The sequence below is a fragment of the Triturus cristatus genome, chromosome 2_1, assembly GCF_964204655.1.
Source record: "Triturus cristatus chromosome 2_1, aTriCri1.1, whole genome shotgun sequence".
NCBI lineage: Eukaryota > Metazoa > Chordata > Amphibia > Caudata > Salamandridae > Triturus > Triturus cristatus.
In genome coordinates this window covers 1,013,414,741-1,013,429,161 of record NC_140581.1, presented here as the reverse complement: position 1 = coordinate 1,013,429,161, position 14,421 = coordinate 1,013,414,741, and the positions used below count along the sequence as shown (strand labels likewise).

The following is a 14,421-nucleotide window of genomic DNA, read 5'->3' as shown; positions in this document are numbered from 1 at the left end:
CACATTCTCCGGCTATATACATTTTCTACATCATCCCAATCTTCATGTCTATATCATGGTCACTTGAATCCTATGCATGTCAAGAACCTGCCAACAGGATGGCCATAATGTCAATTTGTCAGTTTATGCCATGGCCTTCGATAATTAAGTCTGGTAGAAAGACCCAGACTGATAGAAAACCCATAGACGGAGAAGGACACAGAAGCAACAATGACAACCACAACAAAAATCTTGAAAATAGTTTTTAATCTGATTCAAGTTAGAAATTGTTTTTGTAACAATCTAATGCTACACAACAAAAACTAGAGCTTACACGGGATATTTAAAGAAAATGAAAATTCACATTTTTAATATTCTGTAAAAGTTGGTTATTTAATAAGCATTAGAATCGAAGATAGGATATCCCAGTAAATTTTGTTTTAAAAGTGCTGATATGAGTCTTACCATCATCAAATTGAAGGGTATTTTTTGGAAGATGGTTTTATTTCACCCCATAGTGCTTACAGACCAGCGTGTGACGTCTGCTCTCACACAGCCTGATAGCATTATGTACTGCACACAGTAAAAGAAAAACACATAATAATATAGTTTTGCAATGGTATTTTGACTTTTTAATTTGGTTGCCATATTTTGCTTATTCTGGGTATAATATATAGATTACCACATTTTGCAGGTTATCATTTTGTTTTGGGGTATTGGGAATTAAAGCAGTGATAAAATCTTGGGTGACAGAAAAACATATCATGTTTGTACGCTTACCTCAAGCATAATTGCAAATGAAATGGACGGCAAGGGTGCTAAAGAAACAATCCAACAGAATAAGAATGTGTTCAGCCGGGGATCGGTTCTAGAGCTAAAGGAACAATCGAGGTAAGAGTTCGAAGACTGAAATTGCAGCCATCACAGATGGCCCATGAAGGGATATCGTCCTCCTCCCACGCTCTTAGTCAACATACATCTTTCTAACCATGACCCAGCGAGTCTATTCTTAAAGGGAAGCATTCAATGGTCATCTGCACTCTCTCCCAATCAATGGAGAAAGGTGTAACTGAAAGTTTATCACAATCATGGGGGATCTCGGCAGTTCTGGACTTCACCTTGCTGTTTCACAACCATACTGCATTCTGTCCATCACGCTCATTAAATGAACAAACGTGTAGGGTTGTGAAAAACATTCTAATAGTGTAAACAAGCAGCATGGATTCAAAGCCCATAACCAGACCAGCCATTTCATTGTGGTGCTTTCCTAGGTCTGGGATTCTGTGCAGGCCCATGCCAGGCCAAGTGGGAAGAAAGGAGGAGGAGGCACAACAAGGCATTTTTATTGGACATCTTTTCTGTTCACGCCTAATTAGCCATTTTACGGATCATGTAGTTCAAGATGCCACCATTTCGGAAGTAGGCCAGTTCCACATCCGTATCAAATCTCATGACTGCTTCAAAGGTCTTCCCAGTGTCCAGCTGTAGAAAAGCGAAATAATATTTAGTTTCACTGCATGACAATATTAATTTTTTTAAAAGGCAATTCTAATTCTAGTAAGTATAATGTTTTACAGAAACGTGAACGTTGGTACTTTATATAAAAACTTAAGTCCTTCCCGCATTTCCAGATGCAAGATGGAGATAGTGTATGGATTTGTACAGGCCCAACAGAATAATGGTTGCAACTAAAGATTGCAGTCAATATTAGCTTCTCTACTTGGCCATAAAATCACTTATGCTTCAGACTAAATATTTGTAAGAGACTCTCACAAAAGATGAACAGCTGAAGTTAAAACACTTACGTGGTAAAGCTTCATATATAAAAAGCTTGACCCATTCCCGTGCACAAGTCTTCAAAAATATACCTTTTCTGATTGAGCCAAAGGTTCTGAGGTGTCTCCCAGGAGTTGCGGATGTAAAGTGATGCGGTAACTGAATGAAGAGTACAGTTTCTAGAGTCTAGTGTAGAGTACATGTATCTCTCTTAAAGAGGGTAAGAAAATGCTACTTCATTTCAATTCATAGTCTTGACTAGTTCTCTACCTTCTACATCAGAACATCATGAGGAAGAAAAGGCACCAGTCTTAAAATCACTTTTTCCTCTGCTGTTCGATCTGCATCCGAGAGTGATAAAAACAAACAAGCATTAGGTAAAGTCAGTAAGGTCTATCATTGGGCGAAAGCTTTATGGCAATACTTGGGTCTCGGCTAGACAGCGCTTGCGCTGTCTCTTTGAGACATGCTGTATATACTTTGTGGGCTTCAGTCCACCCATAGGCTTTCCACTTGCTGGCTCCATCGTCACTCTCCTAGTCTTTTTTCCCATTTGTTCATGGCATGCATTTGTCATCCCTCTTCCTGTGTTTAGCCCTCACAGAGACCAAGTACTATATCAATCCACTGATCACCATTTTACAAACTACTTTTTTCTTTGTTAAAAAGGAATCCACAGAATCAGTCCTGTTTTCACTTCCTTCAAGCTCCTGTGTAAACTGTAAATCTTGTTCTGATCTCGTTTGCTGGGCATTCAAAGACTGAGGTCAAATGTCAGACATTGTTTGCTTGTCTTTAGTGCGTGTTCAGCTCTCTCCAGACTCACAGATGCGCAGGGTAAGTCTGTTTTTTTGCAAACACAAATTAATCAGTGTGTCTGGTCTGTCTCCTTGTTATCTCTCTTTTGTTTTCAAAGGTGCGTCGACTTGTAAAGACTGCGATGTTACATCACTGAGGCAGCGGCACGGATACAGGAGCCTAGACACTTTTACTCTCTCTTTCGGTCGTTTATGTACTATTAAATGTGGCCCTTTGAGTGGCGCTTATCGCACTCCAAAATGCATCATTTAGAAAACTGTGTGTTTTGTGCAAAAAAAACCATTTACTGATAGTCACAAACGCTTTTTCATTATATGCATATGCAAGCCACAGAGCGTTCTCTGGTGCCATCTGTTGTCTGCGAGATAAGCAGCCCATTCTTGCAACTTAAAATTGTGTCTCTGCATTGTAGCCCGGCAATGTAAGAGCCAGGATTTTAAAGCTCCACCTCGTGTGTGTGACTACATTGTGCAGGCTGTCAGGGTGTCGCACCTTTTGGCTTTTGTTTTGTAATACCGCCAGCCGATGCGTTTGTTTCTTCTTTTTGTAAGAAACCTTACAAAATAACTATTCACAACGACATCTGCAGGTATTTCCGCAGATTGCGTAGCCGACGAGAACTAAATCGTGTATGCTTGTGGTTACATTTAGTATACATTTTTAAAATCTGTGCCCACATGTCTGTTTAGGTATTCAGAGGTTCCCGCTTGCATTATTTGCAAGAACACTACAGAAAGAAGTGGCTCCAGTATTTGTTTGACTTTGCTGAGGGAGGCATTTGTGTTAACTAATGTAAGCTCGTGGTTTTCCTTAAGACGAAACCAAATGTCTTGAAAACCACAGATAATTGAGCTAAAGTCAATTGAAATTCTTGGTCTAGGAAGCCTAGGCTTTTTATGTGATACAGGAGGCCTGCAGCGGAGGAAGGTGTGTGCAAGTGGGGCGTAGCTGTTCTAAAACAGCTCTATTGTAAGCAATGCATGTAAAAAAAAAGATCAGGTATCCTTCAGTTGGCATAACCAGGGAAGTAGAAAACAAATCTTTTCCACTTTGCAGCGTAACATGCCCTGGTTGTAGGTTTACGTTCCTCTCTGAGAATGGTCAAACATTCTGGTGGGAGATTTAGTTGACTGAATTCTATGACATAAGGAGCCAAATTGCAAGGTTGAGTTCCTTTGGATTTGGGTGCCTGACTTCTCCATGATTTGAGTGAGAAGATCGGATTGGGGGAAGCTTCTCGTGTGGCACTACTAAAAGTTCGAGTAGTGGGGTGAACCATGGTTGTAGAGCTCAAGTGAGAGCTAGTAAAATTAGAGTGAGAGAAGTTTGCCTTAGCTTCTGAACCACAAACGGAACAAGCATTGAAAATGCAATAGGTCTCGCCTTTGATTAAGTTAAAGCCATTTGCTTTGCGAATGGTATTGTATAGCAAAGCAAATGGCTTTAACTTAATGAAAGGCGAAACCTATTGCATTTGTAATGCTTTTTTTTTTTTTGCGAGTTGTTCCGACTGCATGCATTGTACCTGTCAAACCCAGCCGTATTCCTCAGAGAGTTGGTGAAACGGCTGCCGTCATTCCTTCTCATGAGGACGAAAGTGGCTTGCTGGTGACTACAGTGCACCAATAGGAGTTTGGTAGTAAGAAGGGGAAAATAATCTGTCAAATTATATGCCCTGTTGTGAACGATTTTGACCCCAAAGATTTTTTTTTTTTTTACAAGAATGCCATTACAGTGCAGCGCCAAGCACTGATGGAACGCACACAGGTACAGCGCCAAGCACTCATGGTAATAACACACCTTCGTGTTAATTGTAAAGTGATGCAAAGTATTATATTTACCAGTTTTCAGTCAATCCTTATCTTGGATATTTTGCAATAATGAAACGCCGAGCTTAGCAGTTCCATGGCCTGCATCTGTGTTACTCAAGATAAAACGTATAGAACGCAGGCTTTGAAAAAAGTTTCTTTCCATATGTACTCTCGAGAAGAGCCGCAATCTCTCCAACTTTTATCTCTTGATAACAGAACTAATGCTGTAGTCTGATTGTACCAAGCTTCAATGTGCTCATGCATGTAAACGCAGTCATGCACAAAGGTGCGCTGGCTATATGTGTAGTGTGAATGTTTAACATGCTGTATTGCACTGCAAGCATGGGGAATAAATGAGGGCTTATATCTAGGTAGTAGAAGAAACCTACAAAGAGAACTTAATTTCCTATCAACCATCTGCACAGAAAGGGACGTCACTGGATTTCCGATCATCCATCGTACAGGAAGTGAGATAACTGGTTTCCGTTTCCCACCCACCCACCCACGGCACCCTGCACTCCTTCTCTTACCCACAAATTACTTAATGGTAGCTGCAAAACGGATGATGAAAGGATGCGTGCAGCAGGCACAGCTGCGCCCATCTGCACCATGTCCAGCACCAGGGACCCTGGTTCTGTCCCAAGCCCCGCTACCGTGCTGCACTCCTCTATGCTTTCAGGCCTGGCTGCCGCTCACCGCACTGCTGCCACACACAACGTTGAACGAAAGTAAACGTGTCTCCTGCAAGTTCTTATGATCAACCACTCCTAGGCCAACAGCATCCAGCAGCCCACTTGCCAATAGCTAAAACTCGCGAAATATTCAAATATGGTAATAACAGGAAATTAAAGAGAAGAACTTTTTAATTAAAAAGTTGTTAAGAAAAATACAATTTACTCTTCATCACCAAATTTGTTGGTAGAGCCCCAAGAGATAGTGGAGCAGATCTGCCACAAAGTAAAATAACACAACCATTTGCAATGCAATTGGTCTCCCATTAGTGAAAGTTGGAGTTAATGGTGTTGTAAATGACAATGTCTTTTGTTTATGGAGTGGATCTATGTAGTGTGGAGTTTAATTATATGGAGTGGATTGAACTTGTTAGTTGTGGAATTGTGTGGGGTGGAATAGCATGTGTGTGTATTTGTGTAGTGAAATAATGTGGATAGTAATTATTGTGGTATTAAATTAGCTGGAATTATGTAGAATGGGAGTGTTATGGAGTGTAAATATGTGTATTGGTATGTTGTCTTGTGGCGTGGTATGTAGCGGAATTTAATTATGTGGTGAGCTGTTGAATTGTGTGACATGATGTTGAATTTTGAGGTGTGGATTGGATGCGTTTGTTGTGCAAGTGTGTTGATTTGAATTATGTGGTTTGTTGTTGCATTATGTGGTGCAGAATGGAAATGTGTGGAGCTGAATTGCGTGGCGTGGAACTGTGGTATTTTGACTGAAATTATGCTGATGGGAATTATGTGGCATGGTGTGGAGTGTATTTGTATGGATGGTTGCTATGTGGCATAGTGGTTTTATGTGGGATGTATTTATCTGGTATTTAGTAGAGTGTAATTAGGTGGCAATGATTAATGTGCACCTATGTGCAAAGTCTATACTGAATGTACTTTATTATCCTTTATGAATAATGGTAAAAACAGCTGCAGGAGGACTGTCAAAATTATATGTGTTTGCAGGGCATGTTTTAGCCTTAGTAAGTTGTTGGATGCAAAGTTAACACACAGAAATCACCACAACATTTCCAAAATGATCCTGGAGATGCTGCCAGAAAGAGTACTTAAATGAAGGGTTTCAGGTGATATTACAATTTGGATGCAGCACTTTAAACCATCCCTTACCCATGACTTGGAAAATAAATAACTTTTTAAACATAATTTAGGTGGTGAATGCAGATTTAATGAATAAAGCTTCAGCAGCATTTCAAATATTTAAAAATGCAAACTCTAAACAAGTTTCTTGAAATTGGATTAGAACTCAGACATACAAAGTGCACAGTAATCTAAATACAAAGTCTTGATCTGCTAGTGTGCTGGGTTTAGGACACTGCCCTGGTGACTGCCCTGGTGACATTACATGTGAAGTCTAATGGCTCACTGTAGGAGGGTGCAGTCGCAGACGCAGCCATAAATCTCGGCAGGGAGCTCATTTATGGAAAAGAGCCACCTAGCGAAGCAAAGAGGCTCAGCTCGGCAGGGGCTCATGTGAGAAAATAAATAGCTGTTGTGTGTGAAAAGTGTGGCAGAGCAGAAATAATACAGAGGAGCAGGACAGCATGCCAGGTCCGTCATGTGGGGGAAGTGCACGGAGCAGAGAGGCACACTGGCGAGAGCCATAAAAGCACAGATGTGGGGAAAGAGCAACAGAAGGGAGACCTCTGAAACAGCCCTGCCGCTGCGCATTGGGGTTGAACTAACGCCAATTAAGTAATTTTCTCATCATTCCAGCACAAAAATGAGAAAAATTGAGCAATAAATCTCACAGGCTATAATTAAATTAATAGTGCGTTAAACACAAAACATGTACAACAAAAAACACCTGTAAATGGCGCAAGAAAATAAAGTGACCGTTGCGTTTCAAAATCGGAATGTTTTTATTTATGTAGCTAAAAGAAAGCACTTCTTTGTTAATTTGCACAAGCACAGTGGCACACAATAATGGGTGCAGACTGCAAATAAACAGCGTGCTGAAATTTTGAAGAGTGCTACACGTTTGCAGTTAACCTCGAGGAAAACGCTTTCGAGGAATACGAACCGCTGCAGTGCTGGGGCCAAGGTGCCCTCTGTTAGCCTCGGACGGGGGCACACACGAGTGCACCATTAACCCCTTCCATGCTGCGCAAATTCCGCCGCTGTGCTGACGGAATCTTGCGCGGGCGTGGTCATGACGGAACGGTTCCGTCATGAGCACAGCTCAACCGTGGCTCATGACGGAACCGTTCCGTCATGAGCACCGAAGGGGTTAAAGACCCCGGCAGTGGGGTAGCAGGCGGGGCAGCGAGGATATGCAGCATGCAGCTGAAGTGCTCCCTGGTGGCAAAGTGCAGCTGGGGCCGGGAGAGATGTCTGAGGTGCCGGCCCACATACTAGGAGATTGAAAAGAAGTGGCACAACAGGATTTCGCTCGACTCCTCTAAGTAACAAGATAAAAACAAATGTAAAACCACGATGGAGTAGCGTTTATTGCAGTTTTATAGAGCGCGAACTCCACATAAAGATATTGGATCACTGTGCATGAGCACTGGTTAAATTACACAAGATCACATTCATGTTTTGAGGCACGGGGAGAAGTGATGTGCCCAGAATCACAGAATTTTGAGCACGCCGAGATTCAATCACGGTTCTCAAATTCCAAATTCTGCAGTTCTGGTTGTAACGCCACAGTGAACCCCGCAGCTGGACAGACGTGGAGATTAAGACTCACAGTGCCATTAAACGGAGCCTTGCCGGTGGTCGTGTAGGACAACTTGTATTTTGCTGCTTCTGTCATTGCATACAGATATATAATACTGATAAAGCAAGCAACTTTACACCTACAACAAGCCAGGGCTATTGGCTTTGCCAATGGTTGTTGTTTGTGTAAGATAAATCAGCAACAACTACGGCTTCCTTGTATACAACATTGAAAATGCTTCAGTTCTGAAATGATGAGACTGAAAGAACTAGAACGAGTCTCCTTGAAGTTACCTCAAAAGCAGGGACGAGTGGCACGGATAACCTGTGGGCTGGAAATCCGCACCTCTTAGGAATGTAGCTCTGCCCTGTGACAGCCGCTTCCTTGTATGTAAAAGCACTTAAAACGCCGGGGACTCTTCAAACGTGCATTCCTCCTCTCAGCTGAGCCTAGACTGCCTTAGTCCTACACTATAACCCCCCCCCCCCAAATAAAACAAGCTCGGTCCCGAAAGTGAAAGAGGACCGTGCTGCAGCCGGAGCATGGGGATCTCTTGTCTTCATGGGGCCATGTGTTTCTAATTAGAAACACATGGCCCCATAAAGATAAGAAAGTGCTTTGCGACAGCAGCAAAGCAGGTGACCCAGTACGGCTCAGAGGCCAAAGGGCGTTACCCAAAAACCCTCATTTCCAATGGCAGACAACCGTTTAGCTTAAACGGTGACGCCAACCAATGGAAATGAGGGGCGGGGCTTCAAGCCTTCTACTGAAACTCCTCCTTAACATTAAATCTCGCTGAGGCGAGCAGCGCTTTGCGCTGCAACGCCACACGAGACCTAAAAAGAGGGAGAGGTGGGAAAGCAAAGGCAAATTTCTCTGACCAGTTCATCCAAGAGGCATTGCCCTTACATAGTGGGTTTGGGAGTCTGGAAGTGAAAGTTGAATGTTTTGCGTTGTCTGCAGCTGCGAATAGGTCTATCTGTGGAAACCCCCCACCTGCAGAAGTATGAGATGAGGACTCTGTGGTGAAATTCCCACTCATGGACTTATTGCTACATCCTGATGAGGAGGTCAGCAACATTGTTGGCTGTCCCTGAGAGATGTTCCGCTAACAGGTGAATGTTGAGACGTATTGCCCAAGTAAAATTATCTGAGATAAGTGTGATAACTGTAGAGAGTGGCCCTCCCACTCCCTGTTCTTGTAAATAGAACATGGCCGTTGTGTTGGCCATCCAGACCAAGACAACTTTGCCTTTGAGGTTGACTAGAACTGCTTTCAATGCTAGGTGAACTGCTTGGAGCTCTAGTGGAGACTCTGGTGTTTGATGTCGGCAGAGACCCTGAACTGTGAGATTCTGTAGATGTACACCCCACCCTGTAGGGGATGTGTCCACTATGAGAATGATTTGGGAAACAGGGTTGAGGAGCAGCCGCCCTTTTGATAGGTTCTGTGCATTTCACCACTGAAGAGAATGATGTGTGCAGCAATCATCACTAGATCTTGTAATTGACCCTGTGACTGAGAGCACTGACTTACTAGACAATCCTGCAACGGACGCATATGTAGTCTTGCATGCGGTACTATTGTAATACAAGCCGCCAACATGCCTGGAAGTCGTTGAAATATTTTGACTGTTATGTGTTTATTGGGGTGAAACTGATGTAGCAGTTCTGTGATGTTGTGAATCCTGACTGCATTTGGGTAGGCTAGTCCTATCTGTGTGCAGTCTTCCCCTGACCGATATTAAATGGTCGCGGGGTGGGGGAATGAAAAGTGAGTCACTGTTTGGAAGTGGAGGGTGTGGGACGAGTGGAGGCACTTCTTCCATGCCCTCTGGAATTATTTATCTGTATGTGCCTCTGTAATATCCTCTTGATGGGCAGGAATTATGCTATTGCCTAAAAGAAGAGATAGAGGCATCTGATGGTTTTGTTTTATTACCCTGTTTGAATGCGGGGCATCGAAACCACCCATGAGGAATGGGGGTTTGAAGTCCCCCATTGATTTGGCAATCTCTATGTACTTAACTTTTCTAGTGTTTCGGCCACCTGGGGAACAAGCAGATGTTGTTGGTCAAAGGGTACATTAAGGAGTGTCTGCTGTACTTCTGGCTTAAAGCCAGATATACATAGCCAAGTGTGTCTAAATAGCAGTATGCTTGTATTTATGCCCCAGGTGGCTCTGTCCGCAGAATCAAGGGCCTATCTAATGGAGTTGTTTGATACTATTTTGCCCTACTGTACAATTTGATTTCCTCTTTTTTTTTACTCTTAAGGAAGATGTTGGAGGAGTTCAAATGGGCCCGGTCGTACTTTGCTAATAACCCCTGAGTATTGGCAATTCGCCAATGATTGGCTGACTACACCGCCACTCTTTCCCCAGAAGCATCAATGAGTTTGGATGAGGTGGAGGAGGAGCACCTGCTGATGGCTGAGAGGTTGCCCTTTTGCGGGCACTATATACCACCAGGGAGTCTGGGGGAAGTTGTCCTTCAATGTAAAGTAGATCTGACGGTGCAGCTTTGCATTTTTTATCTACACATGATGTAATGATGCATGCCCGTACTGGGTCTTTAAGGATGTCATCTGAGTGACGGAGAATCCCCTTTAGCATGGGCAGATATTGACATGCTCTAGAGTGTTTCAAAGAGGAAGTCATTCTCTAGAGGGTCTTTGGGCAAGGGGACCTGGTGATATGCAACTGCCCTAGCTATAAGTTCCTAGAAAAATGTTGCATCATCCGGGGGCGTTGGCTTAGCTGAGTATAGGTCTAGTTTATTATCCCTGGGTCTAGGTCATAGTAGTCCCATGGATCTGTGGGCTGCTGATCATTGTCATTTCCTCTTCCCTCACCCCCAGTATCAGACTGTTGCAAACCCTGTGGTGCAATGTCTCCTGTGTCACTAACCGAGTGACGTGAGGAAGGTGTTGGTGGTGGTTGTAGTGAGGGAGCTGTAGAATAATCAGGAAAATGTGGCTGCAAAGGACTAGTTGCAATGTCATTTTTCTGTTTCTTAGGAGGTACAAGCAGATCAATGGCCTCAAAAGAAAGCTGGCGTTTCGATGAAACGTGCGCTGATTTTACTGCCTTTGCCAAAATCCGACCAGTAGAAGGTTAAATATAAAACTTCTGTTTCAGATTAAGCTTCTCTTTCTTAGTTTCAAGGATCGGTTCTGGTGCCAAAATGGATTGTTTTGATGCAGAACGTGTTTCTTGTTTTGGCACCAGAGTGATTGATGCTGAATAGGTGGAGGATTGGGCACCGAGATTAGTCGGATCAAGTTTCAATTTGGCTTTTGGTGCCGGGCCCAAAGGCGGGGCATTCTTAGCAGATATTAGTGGCAGACCATGGCCTGATAGCAGTGGTGGCCCGGAAGCCGTAATTTTTGTAGAACCCAAATGTCTCTTAGTGAGTTGGGAAGGGACATGGGTACTTACTACGCATTGTCCCGAAGGGACGTCTTGTATCTGTAGGCCCGACTCTATTTCAGGTTCGGATGCCGAGTCCGAAACGGAAAAGGCCTCTTCCTCTGCTGCCAAAGTCTCATGTAACTCTTCCTCTGTCTGTTTGACATCTTGTTCACCAGAGATGTTGGGTGTCTCTTCCAAATCTTGGGACTGCATCTCTTTCCAAAGCGCCCAACGGTCCTGCAACTCTTTCTTCGATCAAAAAGATCGACAAGCCTCTCAGTTTTCTTTGTTATGATCAGAAAAGAGAGAGAGGTTGCAAACCTGATGATGGTCTGTATGCTATTTTGCATGGCAGTTGGGAGTTCGTACCTTCAGCAATGCATTGTTGGTCAAATCCGATGAAACAGGAAACAAGGCCCCAATGGAAAATGCCTGAAGGCCACAACTGGAGAACATGGAGGTGACGTTCGAGGGATTTCTTCTGTTTTCAAAAGGCAAAGCTAACAAGAACAATACCAGCAAGTAAAGATGTGATCAACGAACCGAAGGAAGCATGAAATCGGTCTTGAACTGGAGAGCTGAAGAACCAGTCCAAACTCGATGACGGAAAGAAAATAATCTGATTCCCTTGCGCAATATCACCAAGAGAAGCCACTTTACCTTGTGACTTGAGACTTCTTAGAAGAAAAAAAACAATTTGCTCACATCCGAACAAAACACTAGACAGTAGGAGTATGCCAAGCACAAGTATCTACAGCGACATATGACGATAGACAGAGAATGTGCTGTAACTTTGAAACATTTGGTTTACAGTTAGTGGGCTACAGCCTGCCCACGGTCAACATGTGTTTGCAGTTCTCATATCCTTAGTTGCAGTTTGCCATGGCAAGCATTTGTCATGCCTCTTCTTGTGTTTGGCCTTCCTCTAGAGCATCTACCAAGTACTTGTGTCCATCCACTGCTCTGGTTTTTGGAGCTACTTTATTATTTGTGTATAGGCAGTCCATAGGAGTGCATGTGTTTTCAGTCGCTTCTTTGTCCCCCCACCCGCCCAATAAGTGTTGCCTCTTTTCCATCTCATTCCCTACCCTTGTCTGTTTCTTCTTTAACAATCCCTCCTTCCCACAACCACTCACTTGTGTTCGGCTTTTTTGTTTCTTGTAGACTCTACCCCCCTGCACTTACCATCTGCAAGCAAATCATGGCCTTCTCAGTCAGAGTCCTGCTTCTTTTATGTGCTTTAAATGGAGAGTAGTACGTTGCACATCTTAGCATGGTCTATGCTGAGCCTAAGGCAGCCTTGCCTCCCGGACTTCAGTAGAGCGGTGAAGTCATGCTACAATCAACAGCCTTCTACAACCAGGTACCGAGGATTCTTACACTTGGCCCCAGCAGCCCCAGCAGCCCCTTGTACTCTTGCCTTTCATAAAAGGCCAGAGAAACAAAAGTGCAAGGTGTAAATACAGAAGCTACCGAGAATGTGGACAACAAGGGTAAACAGATACAGCGCCGGAAAAAGGTTTTATTTTGAGGCCCCTTTTCCGGTTCATTGCCTTTTTCATTCCCACTCATGTTCCTTCTTTTCTTACGTGGTTTCCCTGCCATTATGTATTTGCTTGAGCACCTAGTTTAGGTTCACAGACGGTGATCAGACACCATCCGCATCCGAAGTTATCAACATTCACAGATCCTTGTGTGAGAAGTTAATTGAGGCTAGCTTTTTTTTCTTTGGAGTGCTTGTAGTCCGCATTTTATAACTGAATAAAGAAAGAAATGCAAGTCCCAGAGTGCAAAGCAAAAAAAAAAAAAGATACCTGGACTGAACTACTCTTGAAGAGACAGAGGAAGCTTGGGAGATTTGTGCTCCACAGCTTCCTCTATTAACCTGACAGAACAGTTCCAGTAGCTCAGGAGCGTCAAATGGGGCCACTCTTCAATTAGCAGGAAACCAAGGTGCATAGACTGCCAGGGGAGCATCATACTCATGTGTGTTTTTCTCGGGCCATACTCCCCACCCTCCTGTTGCCGATGTTGCTTCTTCCCTCTCATCCACTACCCTCCTGTTGTGTGCGTTGCCCCTGCCCCCCCTTACCTGCCATAAGAAAAACAACCATTGGCAAAGCTGATAGGTCCGGCCAACGCAACAGTTACTGGCTTTGCCAATGTCTTTTAGCCATGTTGTATAGCAGCATGGCTGCTATACAACATAGCAGAGTCAGGGGAAAAGATAATCTATGACGCAGCTTGACAACATTGCTAAAAGACATTGAGAAAGCCAACAGGCCTCCCATTGCAGAGACCTAATGGTTTGCCGGTGCCCGTTTTGCTATGTTTTTTGTAAAATTTGTTAGGTTAATGATGGGCCCGCAGTCTAAAAAAATAAATAATAATTGCTACAGGCAAAAAGGTTGCTTTGGGCTTACAAAACAACAAATAAAAAAAAAAACACATGCATTACCATAGTAGTCCCTGGCACTGAAGAGAACTACTTTGGGTGTGGGTGTGTTCCTTGTGAAAGGGAATCATGTTCTAACTTGAAGTGAAGTCAGCCAATGGCTTGAGTGGGCTGATACTTTTCCCCTTAACCCCTTGCATGCTCATGACAAGCTGGTCTCGTCATGGCACACAGTGCTCGTGTGCTCATGACGAGTCCAGCTCGTCATGAAACATGCAATGGAAATCCCTCTGGTGCGGGCATCAGAGGGATTGCCTTTCTTGCTGAAAGAGCCTCGGGAGCTAGGGAAGAGCTTCCCCAGCTCCCGAGGCCCCCCCCCCCCCCTGGTTTCCCTGAACTGACGATCGGCAGGCACGTCTCGCTGACGTCATTTCAGTGAAACCGAAACTGAAATGAGCCAAGAGGCTCATTTCAGTTTCCCTTTCTACATGCTCAGGGGGCTATCTCAGCCCCCTGAGCACGTAGAAAGACGGGAGAGGTATCGTTGGAAAGGGGAGAATCTCCCCTTTCCAATGGTACCCCTCCCCAGTGGATCCCCAAGCAGGTATCCACCCACTAGACACCAAGGAAGGGGGAGCGGACCCTTGGGCAAGGGCCTTTGCTCCCCCCAATTAATTTTGGCATCATTTAGTCTTTCTTGCCCCCCCTGGGGGGCAGTATTCCCCAAACTGCCCCCCCTGGGGAGGGCAAAAAGCCCACTAGACACCAGGGAATTTTTGGGAAATTAAAATAAGGGTGGGGGCTGCCCAAAACGGGCATGC

General features: G+C 44.0%; 1 protein-coding gene across 4 annotated transcripts in view; it reads right to left on the bottom strand.

The window, feature by feature from the left end:
- Positions 1-229: 229 nt before the first annotated feature.
- ACO1 (aconitase 1) overlaps positions 230-14,421 on the bottom strand; it is a 364,042-nt gene continuing 349,850 nt past the window's right edge. For all 4 annotated transcript variants that reach the window (XM_085634885.1, XM_085634871.1, XM_085634895.1 and 1 more), the window contains one exon: positions 230-1,461. In XM_085634885.1, the coding sequence (XP_085491011.1) occupies positions 1,348-1,461 (114 nt within the window). In that variant the 3' untranslated portion in view covers positions 230-1,347. The remainder of the gene's footprint in view (positions 1,462-14,421) is intronic.